Genomic DNA, 15,122 nt, shown 5'->3' with positions numbered 1-15,122 from the left:
CTGTGGGTCTACTGTGGGTCCATGGATAAAGACGTGGGTCTTCTCTGTATATCCTCCACTACACCACTGGCCTGACATTAGCGATGCAAAAGCAGAGGTATGGTGTCTTATGAAACCACTCAGACTATAACCTTCTTGTCGGGCCAGAAACCTAAAACGGGAAAGTCCTGGAGCTGTGGTTCCTTTCCCAGACCTCGGCTCCCACATCCTATTTCAGGCCATAAATCCCCCTTTGTCTGCGGCCTGCCCGGCAACAGCCCCTCAGCCCTCAGCCTCGCGCCTGATCAATACCCCCGCCAGCGACGTCTCTGTCGCACCGGGCCGAACCCCCCAGACGGGCAGCGGTTACAGTACGGATACAGTATCCCCCCGTCAGCCTGTGAGGCTGTGAGCAGAGAAGCTCCCCCCCCCACCACCGTCCCACTGTCTATTAATGGCTCCTGGCCTAGAAGCGGAGGGGGCCTAGATACCGAGGTCAGGCGGAGGGACACAGCGCGGCGTTTACCGCAGAGACCGCCGGCCCGCTCCGCATGATTGTTACGCCCGTAGAACCCCCCCCCCCCCCCCTGCGGAGGGGAGGGGTGAACAGGAAATAAGGCGGGCGCGCGGACGGTGAACTCCGTCTCAACCTCTCGCCCGCGCCGGGGTACGTGGGCCGGTATTCTGTCGCCTGCTGTTCTCTCTCCTTCCTGTTCTCTCTCCTTCCTGTTCTCTCTGCTTCCTGTTCTCTCTCCTTCCTGTTCTCTCTCCTTCCTGTTCTCTCTCCTTCCTGTTCTCTCTCCTTCCTGTTCTCTCTCCTTCCTGTTCTCTCTCCTTCCTGTTCTCCCTCCTTCCTGTTCTCTCTCCTTCCTGTTCTCTTCTCTGTTGCTCTTCTTCTTTGGTGGTTTTTCTTCTCATTTGATGTTTCGGCCCTACAGGGTTCCCATGGTCATGGAATTTCTGGAATATCCTGGTATTTTAAAGGGTCTATTCCAGATTCGTGGCATGTTCACATTTTAGTTGCCATTTATCAAAATGTAATATTTTCCATGCAGTATTTTTCTTAAACGGGTTATTTCACACGTTTTCTGTATTGTGTGAGCGGTTGTTATGGTTACTTGATTTCTCAGCGCCCATTCATCCTCTTCCCGCTCATCAGCGGTTTCTCCGCTCATCACAGACCAGGGAAACGCAGCCTTGTAGTCAGGGAAAGTCAGGGAAAAGTCTGGGAATTTGACTCAGAGTGTGAACCCTGGTCCTGGTCATTCTGCTTTCTCTCTCTCTCTCTCTCTCTCCCCCCTCTCCCTCTCCCCCCCCCCCTCTCTCTCCCCCCCCCCCCCCCCCTCTCTCGCCTCTCTCCCTCCTCTCCCTCTCTCTCTCCCCCCCCTCTCCCTCCCCCCCTCTCTCTCCCTCTCCCCCCCCTCTCCCTCTCTCTCCCTCTCTCTCCCCCCCCTCTCTCTCCCTCTCTCCCCCCCCCCCTCTCTCCCTCCTCCCCCCCCCTCTCTCTCCCCTCCCCCCCTCTCTCCCTCTCTCTCTCTCCATTAGTCCACTGCGTCTCCATCCTAACAGCCAGGCTGAGGTCATCCATCTCTAGTCTGGCTGTGATGGTTAAATTATGGAAATGGAATGGGTGTGTGGAGCCCTGGTCTCATCTGCCAGGCGTGTACAGACCCCCACCCCTCATCAGACCCCCCCCCCCCTCATCAGACTGTGTGTCTGCCAGGCGTGTACAGGGCCGACCCCACCCCCCCCCCCCAGACTGCGTGTCTCTGGGCCCGGAGGAGTCCGGAGGGTCTGACCCCAAGGAAGATGGACATGCTGTTTTCAGAATGGGAGTTAATTACTCCTTCTCTCTCTCTCTCTCTCTCTCTCTCTCTCTCTCTCTCTCTCTCTCTCTCTCACTCTCTCTTTTTGTCTCTTTCTTGCTTTCTTTCTCACTCTCTCTCTCTCTCTCTCTCTCTCTACCCCCCCCTCTGTCTCTTGGAGCTTTCTCTCTCTCTCTCTCTCTCTCTCTCTCATTCTCGCTTCCTTTCTCTCTCTCTCTCTACCCCCCCCTCTGTCTCTTGGAGCTTTCTCTCTCTCTCTCTCTCTCTCATTCTCGCTTCCTTTCTCTCTCTCTCTCTCTTCCCTTTTCTCTCTCTCTTTACCCCCCCCCTCTCTCTCTCTCTCTCCTGCCCCAGGCGTCATGTCCTGTGCGTCCACGCGAGGGCGCCGCTGGGCTCCCACGTCCACCTGTACAGCATGGCACCCTTCGTCTTCGGGGACGAGGACGCCATCATGCCGCACCTCGACAAGGTGAAGGGGGGATGGGGGCGCGTGGGGGGTGGTGGGGGCGCGTGGGGGGGGCGGGAGGGAGCCCTCTTGCATCCACGTGGCGGCCATGCGGAACCCCGCACGCCGCCTTCCTTCTTCACCTCGCAATAAATCACTCCGATAGGGGCAACTGAAGGTCAGACGACCGAAAACATTGTACGTATTAAATTGTGTTCAATTAAAAAAAACTAAAAACTCCGTCACAGAGAGTTCACGCCGGTCATGATACGCAAAGAGAGGAAGGAATGGAGAGAGAGAGAGAGAGAGACACAGAGAGAGAGAGAGAGAGAGGGGGAAATAGGGGCAGAGAAAGAGAGGAAGGGAGAGGCAGGGAGGTGAGTTGTTATGGTACAGTAGCTACATGCACCAGGGAATCGCTAAAACCAGAACAATGGGAAAAGCTCATGAATCTATGATGCATGCAAATAATGGATATTGTAAATATCAGAGAGAGGGGGGAGAGAGAGAGGGAGAGAGAGAGAGGGGGGAGAGAGAGAGAGGGAGAGAGATAGTTAGATCATAAATATAAAACGTGACTTAGGTATCTCATTATGAGTCAGATGTCAGATATCATAGATGCGACTGAGGACAGTTGATATCTGAGTGTGGAGCACTGTGATTGGTTAGGTCCTACAGTTGATATCTAAGTGTGGAGCACTGTGATTGGTTAGGTCCTACAGTTGATATCTAAGTGTGGAGCACTGTGATTGGTTAGGTCCTACAGTTGGTAGCAGCAAGTGAGCAAGTGTGTTTAGTACACTGTGTCCTTATGAGGGTACAGGGAATAAGCAGACATGCATGGATGTGACAGTATGAGGGCCAGCTGGTGTCAGATCTCGTTTTACTAGTCCGTGAACGTCTGCAAACTTCAGCAAACGGACTGAAAAGATAATTTGCAATGAACAAATTGGGCGCTGGACTGAGGGAAATGTGAATTCTATGATTGAATGAATGAATTGAATACCGGAGGCCCTTTTACTTCTAACATTAAATTAGGTTGTTCTAGCCGTTGTCTATCACAGAAGGGCTCTCTCTTCAAATGTAACTGTTCAAATAAAAGAATATTCGCCACAAACGTTCGCCTCTGTTCGCTGAATCTGAACGCAGCTCTGATCTGCATCCAGGGCCGTGCTGGCCATCTGTAGGTTCTGGAGAATCACAGAACGGCCGCCGGCGATAACGGCCGCTAGGATAATCGTTCAGTCGACAAATCGCCCCCCCCCCCCCCGTCCCCGTCAACAAATCGAAAACATTGTTATATAAACTAACGCGGCCGGCGCGGCACGTCCCTGTCTGCATCTGTAGCCGTGACATCAGACCATCCTACAATTGTTTCAACTATTTAACTGCATTTGGTCTTTTTTAATAATAATAATAAAAAAAAACGGTTTTAATTGAAATATTAAGAGGAAAGTTTAAAAAGACAATGTTTTGTTACTGTACTCACACACATGGCCTGGCTGCTGGTCCGGTCCAGGAGAGCGTGCGTTTCTGTGAGCAGGCCATGCTGATCCACCGGGCCCTGGCCAGGGTGGTCAGCTCCTTCACTGACCAGCAGGGGCTCCCGGCCGCCACGAGGGCCCTGCAGGAGGCCCTCTGCCCCCTGCCCCCCGCCCAGCTCAGCACCGCCACCCCCAGGGCCCTGCAGGAGGCCCTCTGCCCCCTGCCCCCCGCCCAGCTCAGCACCGCCACCCCCAGGGCCCTGCAGGAGGCCCTCTGCCCCCTGACCCCCGCCCAGCTCAGCACCGCCACCCCCAGGGCCCTGCAGGAGGCCCTCTGCCCCCTGCCCCCCGCCCAGCTCAGCACCGCCACCCCCAGGGCCCTGCAGGAGGCCCTCTGCCCCCTGCCCCCCGCCCAGCTCAGCACCGCCACCCCCAGGGCCCTGCAGGAGGCCCTCTGCCCCCTGCCCCCCGCCCAGCTCAGCACCGCCACCCCCGCGGGGCTCCGGGACCACCGGAGGGTAGGAGACTACACACACACACACACACACACACACACACACACACACAAGCACACAATCACACATACACACACACACAAGCACACACACACACACGCACACAAACACACACACACACATGCACACACACACACACACACACACACATATACACATGCACACACAATCACACACAATCACACACACACACAGACACACACACACACGCACACACATAATGGTAAGCTGGCAGACACACACAAACACACACACACACACAATCACACCTCCAGGCAGACAGGCAGACACACACACACACACTGCCCTCTCTGACCTTGGCCTCCCCTGTGTGCTGCTCCTGTGTGTGTGTGTGTGTGTGTGTGTGTGTGTGTGTGTGTGTGTGTGCAGGTGTTTAATGAGGCGCTGTGCTCCATGGCCTGCCAGGTGCTCGGCCGCCGGCTGACAGCAGAGGAGCTGTTCTCTGTCCAGGCTCTCGCCAACGACCCCGGCCTCTGCCCCGGCGAGGCCCGCGGCCCCGCGCCCACACGTACGCACCCATCCATCACTGGTCTGATGTGTGTGTATGCTCGTGTGTGTGTGTGTGTTCCTGACCTAGGTCACATTTGGGGACACGTGGACATGAAACCAGTTGATTGGGGACAGCATGTGAAAATGGGGACACAATTGGTGTCCCCAATTAGGTTTTGGGGTGAGGGTTGGGGTTGGGTTAGGCTTTGGGTTAGGGTAAGGGGATATGAAATGAAGGTAAGTCAATGCAATGTCCCCAAAAGTTTGCAACATAAACGTGTGTGTGCGTGTGTGTGTGTGTGTGTGTGTGTGTGTGTGTGTGCGTGTGTGTGTGCGTGTGTGTGTGTGTGTTGTGCAGCGGCGCTCCCAGAGGGCTGGGCCGACAGGCAGTTCACCGAGCAGGAGGTCCAGGCGGCCAGGGTCCTCCAGGCCGGCTTCAAGGGTCAACTGGTGCGCCAGGTCCTCAGTGCCAACAGACCAGGTAAAAAGGGTCAAGCCCGGTTCATACTCCATAAGACGGCTCTGCGCATTTACACTCAATAGATCGGCTCGCTCACAAATCAAATCACATCAAACTTTGTTGTTCATACACGGAGGCAACACAACGCGCTTTACAGAGAGCGAAAGGGGGGGATGGGCGGAGATCCTACCCCTACATTTTCCGGAGGGAAGCAAAAAAAAAAACAGTTCGCCAAGGGTCCCGTGTCCATGGCAACGTAGAATCTGGACACAGGTGCGCTCTGTCCGCCTCCTGTTTTGTTCACCTCAGTTTCTCACCCAGAGAAAGCCTCTGCTGTGAGATTGCCTCATTAGCGTTATCAGTTTTGCGTTCGGCCCCAAACGTCGGTTGACCGACCCGCAGATACACACGGCGACAGAACACATTCGGAAATGTCAGCGGATCGTTTCGTGGCGGTGCTCCCGTGGGCCGGTCAACCAATCGGAGCCCTGAGGCTTAATGGCGCGGTGTGAGCCGCTAGAAATTTCTGGAGGTGCGCGCCAAGCCTGTGAGACGATCTAAATTGCGTCGATAAGCCGAAAAATGTGTCTCACAGCGGTTGTCTCTCCAAGTATAAATTTGCCTTTATTCGTCGCCGCATACTCCCCTCACACACATGCACGCACACACACACACGCACGCACAAACACACACACACACACTCACACGTCAAACTACTGATCCATCCGTATGGCCATATAAAATAATACATTCAATCTATAACTTCATTAATCATGAATTTGTGTTAATGACACACACACACAGATACACACACACACAGAGATACACATAGAGGAAATTAAGATATAATGCTTGACATAGGATTATACTGCAAATGTGTGCCGACTGCACTCAATACAGCCTGAAATTCAGATAGTATCACTGCCCCCACACTGGTGTGAGATACAATCTACTCCCCCCTGGACACGCACGCACACACACACACGCACACACACGCACACACACACACACACACACACACACACACACACACACACACACACACACACACACACACACACACACACACACACACACACTCCTGTCCGTGGAGTATCTTAGGGCCTCTGGGCAGAGAGAGGCTCGGAGACTTATCGATGATGCTGTCACTCTCGCTAATACACCCTGACAGGCGAGGGGGTGGGGGAACTCGAGAACACACACACACACACACAGGCACACACACACACGCACACACACAGGCACACACGTACGCACACACACACAGGCACACACGCACGCACACACACACAGGCACACACACGCACACGCACACACACAGGCACACACATACAGGCACACACACACACGCACGCACACACACAGTCACACACACACAGACACACACACAGGCACACACGCACGCACACACACACACAGGCACACACACACAAAGGGACACACCTACACACACACACAAAGATCACCAGCCTTACAACAAGAGAACATACACAAAAACACACCCAGGTTTACAACAAGAGAACACACACACACACACACACACAAACAAACATCACCAGGGGTTTACAACAAGTGAATGAGGGAGAAAGGGGGGATGGAGTGAGAGAGAGAGAGAGAGAGAGAGAGGGGGGGGGGGGTTAAGAGAGAGAGAAAAGGGAAGAGAGAGAAAGGAAGCGAGAATGAGAGAGAGGGAGATAGAGAGAGAGAGAGTGAGAAAGAAAGCAAGAAAGAGAGAAAGAGAGAGAGAGGGAGTAATTAACAACTCCCATTCTGAAAACAGCACGTCCATCTTCCTTGGGGTCAGACCCTCCGGACTCCTCCGGGCCCATCTAGTGGTAGGGTGCATTGTGGGAGTTAGAGAGAGATTCATGGACAGGCTACTGCTGTGTTTATTTTCCGGGCTGGGGGGGGGCGACTGTGTCCTGCCCATCCCTGTCAGAACGCCGCCGCGCTCTGTCCAGGAGCGCCACCGACACAAGCAGCCACGCCTGCCGGAGAGCCGGGCCCCCCTGACAGAATATCCAGCTATTTATCCATTTCACCGCACAATGGACTCCATTAACGCATGTTATCACCCATAACAAGCTGCTCTGATATCGTTGTGTGACCCTCGATTCTTCAAACGCAGTCGTTTAGCCGCGGCAAAGCGCCACGTCTGACTAATTACAAATGACTAATTGGACTTTAAATGCATTCATCACGCTCCCAACTCCAAGTCTCTCACACACACTCTGAGATACAGATACAACGAGCCAGTTCTGAGCCCCCCGGGACGGCCCTCTGGTCCAATTGGCCCCGTAAGCAGCAGGGACAGATGTACGGTCGTCCACACGTGCACGCACACGCGCACAGACACGCGCGCACGCACACGCGAGACCACGTCGTCCATAGTTATAGTGTGGAAAATGATGTGAGCGTGACCTCCCAGCTTCGGCCATAATAGCTGTATATCGATTTGGAGAGGAGGTCCTCGTGAGATGGGAGGGGGTGTCCTGGCAGATGCCTGATGAGAAACACCGACTACAAGGAGCTGTGCCAAGACTCCACACACACACGCACGCACACACACACAATCACCCATTCAGGCTGGCAGGCAGGCAGACATGCATGCACGAACACATACACACACACACACACACACACACACATACACACAAATGAAGACAGGCAGACACTCACACAACACTCAGACTGGCAAGAGAGTACTAAATCTTTCACGAATGGCTCCATGGTTGTGGAGAGGTGTGTGTCAGGGTGATGTGAGGTGCAAACATTTATTTTGTCCGTTTTATTTTGACTCCATCACAAAATGTATGAAAGATGCATCCATCTCCCAACCTTCCTATTCTGAAGTAGGTCAAGTATAATAACTGTGTGTTGTCTTGGCCTCTTCAAGGTGTCGTTAATGTTTCATGGATGCCTGCTATAGTACGTTACTCAGCTGGTGTGTGTGTGTATTTGTGTGTGTGTGTGTGTGTGTGTGTGTGTATTTGTGTGTTTGTGTGTGTGTGTGTGTGTGTGTGTGTGTTTCATCTAGGCACAAAGGAAAATCTCAGTGCCTCCAAGACGCTTCAAGAGATTTGGGCCAGGGTGGAATCTGATGCAGAGAAACATGCTGTGTCCTTACTAAGGTAAATTATAGATAAGGGAGCACCACACACACACACACACACACACACACACACACACACCACATGTCTTCTTTAGGGATGTAACGATAACCGGTATAATGATAAACTGTGATAAAAATTTGATTAAATTCATCGTGATAAAATTATAATTAAAACCGTGTTTGATTTCCACGCTTTGAAAATGGCGCTGTACTGTCCAGCATCAACCAAAGTTAGCCAGTCTCCAACACACATTATTTTAATGTTTATGCAAAAAAAAAGTGCATAGTGCTGCAAATTTTATTTGTGGTTTTCAATATAAAACTCGGTGAAATGATTTCAGTGTGTGTATCAGTAGCTTTCAAAAAATCTCAACCCTCAACCCCCCCGTTGCACCAACCGCGCACCTCGCACGGCAAGGAAGGGAGTTAATTTAGCCTGGTTCCCCCCGTTGAGCGCCCAGAACGTGTCCTTGTCCCGGGCGTCGCCCGCATCCGTGTGTGTGGCGGGGGGGGGGGGGCGGAGCTTTCCACGCCACGTTCCAGCGACTCCCCGCCGGAGCCATCTGCTCTTTAGCCTCTCTCTGCTCCAATGGGCTGCCGGCGTCTGCTGAGTGACCCGGCGCCTGGGGAAGTGTGTGTGTGTGTGTGTGGGGGGGGGGGGGGGGGGGTGTTTGCGTGTTGGTGGGAAGATTTCTGTGTGAGCGTTGGGGGGATGGGGGGGGGGGTGCTGTCTGTTTGTGTGTGTATATGCGTGTGTGTGTACATGTGTGTTTCTGTACTGTATATATGTGTGTGTGGGTGTATGTGTATATGTGTGTGTATATACGTGTGTGTGTGCGTGTGTATATACGTGTGTGTGTGTGCATGTGAGTGTGTGTGCGATTCAGATATCTGATCAATGGACGCCTGCAGTGCTGCTCCATTCAGAGAGACGGAGAGCCATGGTGTGTTCAGTACTGATCCCATGTAAAGCGCATTGTGTTGCCTCTGGGTATGAAATGCGCTATACAAATAAAGCTTTGATTGATTGATTGATTGATTGATTGATTGATTGATTGAGGTCCTCCAGGTATTTGTTCAGTAATGTCCTCTTGTCCTTCTGCTATATGTTCAGTAACAACCCCATGTCCTCCAGGTACAGCACATGTTCAGTAATGATCCTGTGTCCTCAAGGTATATGTTCAGTAATGATCCTGTGTCCTCAAGGTATATGTTCAGTAATGGCAATGTCCTCTGGGTATATATGTTGAGTAACGACCCCATGTCGCTGCGCTGCTGTCCTCCAGGTACGTGTTCAGCCACTCGGAGAGGACGTCTGAGCTGTACCCCTGTCATGAGGACGAGGCGTCCAGGATCACCTACGCCGACTACTCTGTCCCCCTGCCGGAGCTGCCCGGCTCCTGGGTACTGGTGTTCAGGTAGGACCCCCCCCCCTCCCCTGGGCCTCCTGGGTACTGGTGTTCAGGTAGGACCCCCCCCCCCCCTCCCCTGGGCCTCCTGGGTACTGGTGTTCAGGTAGGACCCCCCCCCCCCTCCCCTGGGCCTCCTGGGTACTGGTGTTCAGGTAGGACCCCCCCCCCCCCGGGCCCCAAGACCTCACAGCCCCACAACCCAGTCAGTCTCTCCTGGGTACTGGTGTTCAGGTATGGTGTCTGTGTGTGTGTCTGTGTGTGTGTGTATGTGTGTGTGTGTGTGTGTGTGTGTGTGTGTGTCTGTGTGTGTGTGTGTGTGCGTGTGCGTTTGTGTGTGTTCCAGAGAGGTGTTCTTAGTGCCGGAGGACATGCTGCTGCTGGCGAAGGTGTACTCGCCAGTCCCCTCCTGTCTTCTCCACGTCATCGACAACGACTCGGGGGAGGAGCTTCCCCGGGTCTTCAACAGGGTCCCGCCCCTCGTCTACAAACGCAACCAGGTGTGGAAGCAGAGAGCGAACGCGTCTAATGCCGGGATCACACTACAGGATATTTAAAATCCTAACCGATTTCTAAATCGGGCTGCATCACGCACATGAGGAGAATCTTAACAGATGTTCTTCTCGTGAATCTCAAACATGCGCACACGACAGGATTTGAAAATATTGGCTCATCCACTCCGGGATATTAGCATGCCCAAGGGAGCAACTCCGCAACGAACCACTGCCGTCTCTTGTATAGTAGTAGAAGTCAAAATATCAAACGTGTTTGATATTCTCGATGGGTCTGCGAGCCGATCCGGAGATATAGTTGGATCTGTAAACCCCTCACATTACAAGATAATCTGGGCCGAGCATCGGTACCGACCAGATTTCTCCTTAGATTGTCAGGAGGGCTGAATCGGGGATACATCGGCCCATAAATCCTGTAGTGTGAGACCGGCATAAAGAATCACAACCTTTCTGTATCCAAACACAGAGTACAATTTGGTTGGTTTTACTACCTTATCTGAAATAAGTGGTATTATTCATGCATGATTGTTTGTTTTTGTTGTTGTTTTTGTGTGTGTACGTGCGCCTCACCCCCCTCCCCGCAGAACGGCTACACCTTCGTAGCCGAGGCCCACACCCCCGACGCGCCCCTCTCCGGCGCCAGGTGGAGGATGCGTCTGATTGGCTCGCGCCGGCCCCTCCCCGAGCTGGCCCGCGAGGCGCCGCTCAGCAACTTCTCCGTGAAGGAGTTCCGGGACTACTACGTCCCCAACGACAAGAACGTCATCTGCAGGTACGAGAGAGGAACACCGGCCAATTATATCCGTCAGCAGCTTAAACCACTTTGACCATTTCATGATTTTTTCTTGATTAATCGGTACCTCGATCTCGATATAAATCTTGATGGCTGGCTCACACTGTATTTATTTTACTACCTTGAAATAAACTTGAATGGCAGAAATTCAAAAGGCTGCAGTACAACAGGTTGTAGTGCGTTTGAGGAAGGGCGCGCTTCTCAAAACCCCTTGTAGGATACGGCTCTGGACTCAAACATGACATCTATCATGACACGGCTTGTCTTTGAAACAAGGACAGACAGAGCAGCACTCGTTGATTGAAGCACAGAGACAGAAAATCTCATTCACCATTTATTTTTGCCAGTTGGTAATGTTGACGCGTTTCGGCCGGAAAGCCTTCGCCAGAGCGACAGGTTCTAGTTCTAGTATATCTGTATTACATTGACGCAGACATACAGTACGTGCTGTGGATGTTCCCTGTTGTTATACCTGATAACTCACTGTGTACGGTCTGGACAGGTATTGTGTGAGGGTCACCGCGGAGCATGTGGGCACGGTCCAGTTCCAGACGTCCAAGCCGGACGTTCACCTCCGCCTCTCCGTCCTGGACCATGAGGCGGAGGTGGCCAGCAGTGTCGGGAAGGGTCACGTGGTCATCCCGGTGTTCCGCTTCCAGCCCACCCACGGTGAGACGCACACACACGCACACACACACACACACACACACACACGCATACTTCCCCGGGATGAGAGAGGAGAGGAGGTCAGAGCCAACTCGCGTCATCCTTCTCGGTTTCCTGTGGAGAATCGTTGGCAGTAGAATTCCGGCCCTCCAAACGTCCAGCTGACCCAAACGCTCAAAACAAACCAACCCGTTCCTGTATTTTCCGTGTGAGGATTCCGTACCAGCCCGTAGGAAACATGCTGCCCATCAACTGGTCTGCCTTGCTGCGTTGATTATAGTAAATCATAGTTTTTGACTACAAGTAGTGTTGGTTTGTATGCAGCCAGACCTGTCTCCACACTTTGTTTACGCTGTGTCAGCGCTGGAGACAGGTCCTTGGAATGGGGGGTGGGGGGGGGGGGGCTTGTTGTTTAAGGGGACTTTGAAAACGGTAACGCGCAGATAGCAGGAGGGGAGGATTCTGGATTGCATCTGATTGGCCGGGAGAATCTCGGTCGCCACTGATTGGGCAGTGATAAACGCAATTACAAGGCTTATCTCCAAAACCTACATCCCTGGTGAGTCAGACTAGCTTGTACCTCATGGTCTCAGTGTGGGTCCTGACCCCCCCCTCCCCCCTCCCTGTATGAGAGCACCACTGGAGGTTTGGTCCTGATGACTGCTATCCTCAAAATGCACTCGAGGGCAAAATAGCGGACATTTTGTTTTTTTCCTGTTTTCTTTTTTTTTTCATATTATGAAAATTGAAGTTGCGAGGAACCCACTCAATATGACAAACAACAGTTTAAGGATCACTACATTTATCATATTTTGTCATCAAAATCCATGTCCTGTGAGAAGTGTGAACAGCTCTGAAAAAGTCCCTTTTCTCTGCTTAGTGACTTCAGGTGAACCGACATTCACAGAAGCTTCTTCAACTATTAGCAGATTTCAATGCATGGCCCATCATTTGAAAGCTTACAATTTACACTTTCATAATGTCAAAAAAAAACTGACAAATGACCTTGGCAGACATCAGGACTAAACCTCCAGTCAAGTCAAGTCAAGTCAGCTTTATGTGTATAGCACAGTTTCGTGCAAGTCAATGCAATTCAAGATGCTTTACAGTGATCATTAAAACAGTGCAATAAAATCACAGAGAAAGTAATAAAAACAATACAATCATAAAAGATAAAACAGCAACAATAGGAGTAAAATAGGTGCAGCATAATAACCCAGTCACATGTGGAACTGGACTTCTTCCGCTTCCGACTTCGCTTGGTTTGCTCAGGACCTTTTCTGTGTGAATATTTGGATTGTCAGTTATGTATTCTCCATCTCCAGAGATTTATCTCATCCTCCGATCTCACTCTCCCTCCCTCCCTCCCTCCCTCCCTCCCTCCCTCCCTCCCTCCCTCCCTCCCTCCCTCTGCCAATCAATGGAGAAGATTGTTCTACAGTCCAGAGTCAGTTTTCCGACAGCCCAGAGACATGCCCTGAATGGGCGAGTAGTCTTGTCAGGCAGCTCCCAGCCGAGCTGATAGTCAAGCCCCCAGCATGCCTGTCTGTCCTTCTTCCCCTGTGTGTCTGCCTACCTGTCTGTCTACCTACCTGCCTGTCTGTCTGTCTACCTACCTGCCTGTCTGTCTGTCTACCTGCCTGTCTGCCTACCTGCCTGTCTGTCCTTCTTCCCCTGTGTGTCAGTCTGCATGTCTGCCTACCTGCCTGTCTGTCTGTCTACCTGCCTGTCTGTCTACCTGCCTGTCTGTCTGTCTACCTGCCTGTCTGCCTTCCTGCCTGTCTGTCTACCTGCCTGTCTGCCTACCTGCCTGTCTGTCTGCCTGCCTGTCTGTCTGCCTACCTGCCTGTCTGTCTGTCTGCCTACCTGCCTGTCTGCCTACCTGCCTGCCTGCCTGTCTGTCTGCCTACCTGCCTGTCTGTCTGTCTACCTGCCTGTCTGCCTACCTGCCTGTCTGTCTGCCTACCTGCCTGTCTGTCTGTCTACCTGCCTGTCTGTCTGTCTACCTGCCTGTCTGTCCTTCTTCCCCTGTGTATCAGTCTGTCTGTCTACCTGCCTGTCTGCCCACCTGTCTGTCTCCCCCAACCCACAGTATCCACTAAGTGCGCATCCACAGACTTCCTTTGGAGATCTCTCAGAAGGGCTCGGCCCAATTTAGTGTTTTGTGTTCCGGTGAGTCGACTGCATAACAACTTGGCGGTCTGGAGTATCTCTCCGTCTCAGGACCGGTTCCCACGATGCAGCAGTGATTTCCCGGCTGGCGGCAGAGTGCATCTGCTCTGCCTCGGAGGCCCCTACTGGAGCCCTGACAGGCAGCCCTTAATCCAGTCTCCCCAGCCACCCTCATCCGTCAGCCAGAGAAGCATCTGTCTCCTCCGCCTCCAGCGCTGTGGCGGCCCCTAACTTCTCCCCCCTCCTTCTGACCTCATAGCGCCGGGCCAGCCCCCTCCGGCGGCGTCCAGGAGGGCCCCGGCGTCGCCCCCGGAGCCGGGGGTCAGCGGGAGGGCGCGGAATGGGAAACGACGCCCCCTCCGACCGACCAATCTCGGCGGACCCAGGCCCCGGCGGAGACCACGGTATCAGAATTGGAACGGGACGCGCCTTCGGGCTGTCTGTGATATCCTTATCACTCCTGCTGTGTAGTCTCCTCTGTAGTCTCCTCTGCTCTCTCTCTGTCTGTCTCACACACACACGCGCACACACACACACACACACACACACACACACACAGCTGCGTGGGGGTGGTTCTGTCGTTATCAGTGGTGTTGTTATCTGTATATGTCAGTGGAGCTGTGATGATTTGAGTATTTACCTGACATCGCTTTACCCCTCAAACACACACACGCGCACACACACACACACACACACACACACAAATGCACATCTCTTAATACCCAGCAGTGACTGCTGGTAGTGAATAGGTCAGTAGGTTTTCGTAGAGTAGAGTAGCAACAGCTTTGAACGCAAAATAAAACACATCAATCAGCTTCGCAAACACCGAATGACCAACTACCAACACACACACACGACCAATACACGACCAATACACGACCAATACACGACCAATACACGACCAACACACAGGCAACGCACGACCAACACACGACCAATACATGACCAACACACAGCCAACACACGACCAATACACGACCAACACACAGCCAACACACAGCCAACACACGACCAACATACGACCATCATATGACCAACACACAGCTAACACATGACCAACACACAACTAACACATGACCAACACACAACCATCACAAGACCAACACACAGCTAACACATGACCAACACACAACCAACACACGACCAACACAGCCAACACACAACCATCACACAACCTACACACAGTCAACACACAGCCGACACACAGCCTGCACACGACCAGCACACGACCAGCCCAGC

The 15,122-nt window shown here is 52.7% G+C and overlaps 1 protein-coding gene across 1 annotated transcript; it reads left to right on the top strand.

Annotated features, from left to right (window-relative positions):
- Positions 1 to 217: 217 nt before the first annotated feature.
- LOC311328708 (androglobin-like) lies at positions 218 to 14,287 on the top strand (the record flags this gene model as incomplete). The annotated part of the gene is made up of 11 exons (XM_084462639.1): positions 218 to 350; positions 2,160 to 2,274; positions 3,770 to 4,252; positions 4,640 to 4,778; positions 5,118 to 5,240; positions 8,257 to 8,350; positions 9,618 to 9,749; positions 10,087 to 10,240; positions 10,837 to 11,024; positions 11,548 to 11,714; positions 14,143 to 14,287. Coding segments are annotated over 11 exons (1,873 nt in total), but the record flags the coding sequence as incomplete, so codon positions are not given.
- Positions 14,288 to 15,122: the final 835 nt, after the last annotated feature.

This window comes from Borostomias antarcticus (assembly GCF_949987555.1).
Source record: "Borostomias antarcticus genome assembly, contig: scaffold_887, whole genome shotgun sequence".
NCBI classification, from domain to species: domain Eukaryota; kingdom Metazoa; phylum Chordata; class Actinopteri; order Stomiiformes; family Stomiidae; genus Borostomias; species Borostomias antarcticus.
The sequence above is the reverse complement of the archived record's forward strand: the minus strand, read 5'-3'. Positions and strand labels throughout refer to the sequence as shown.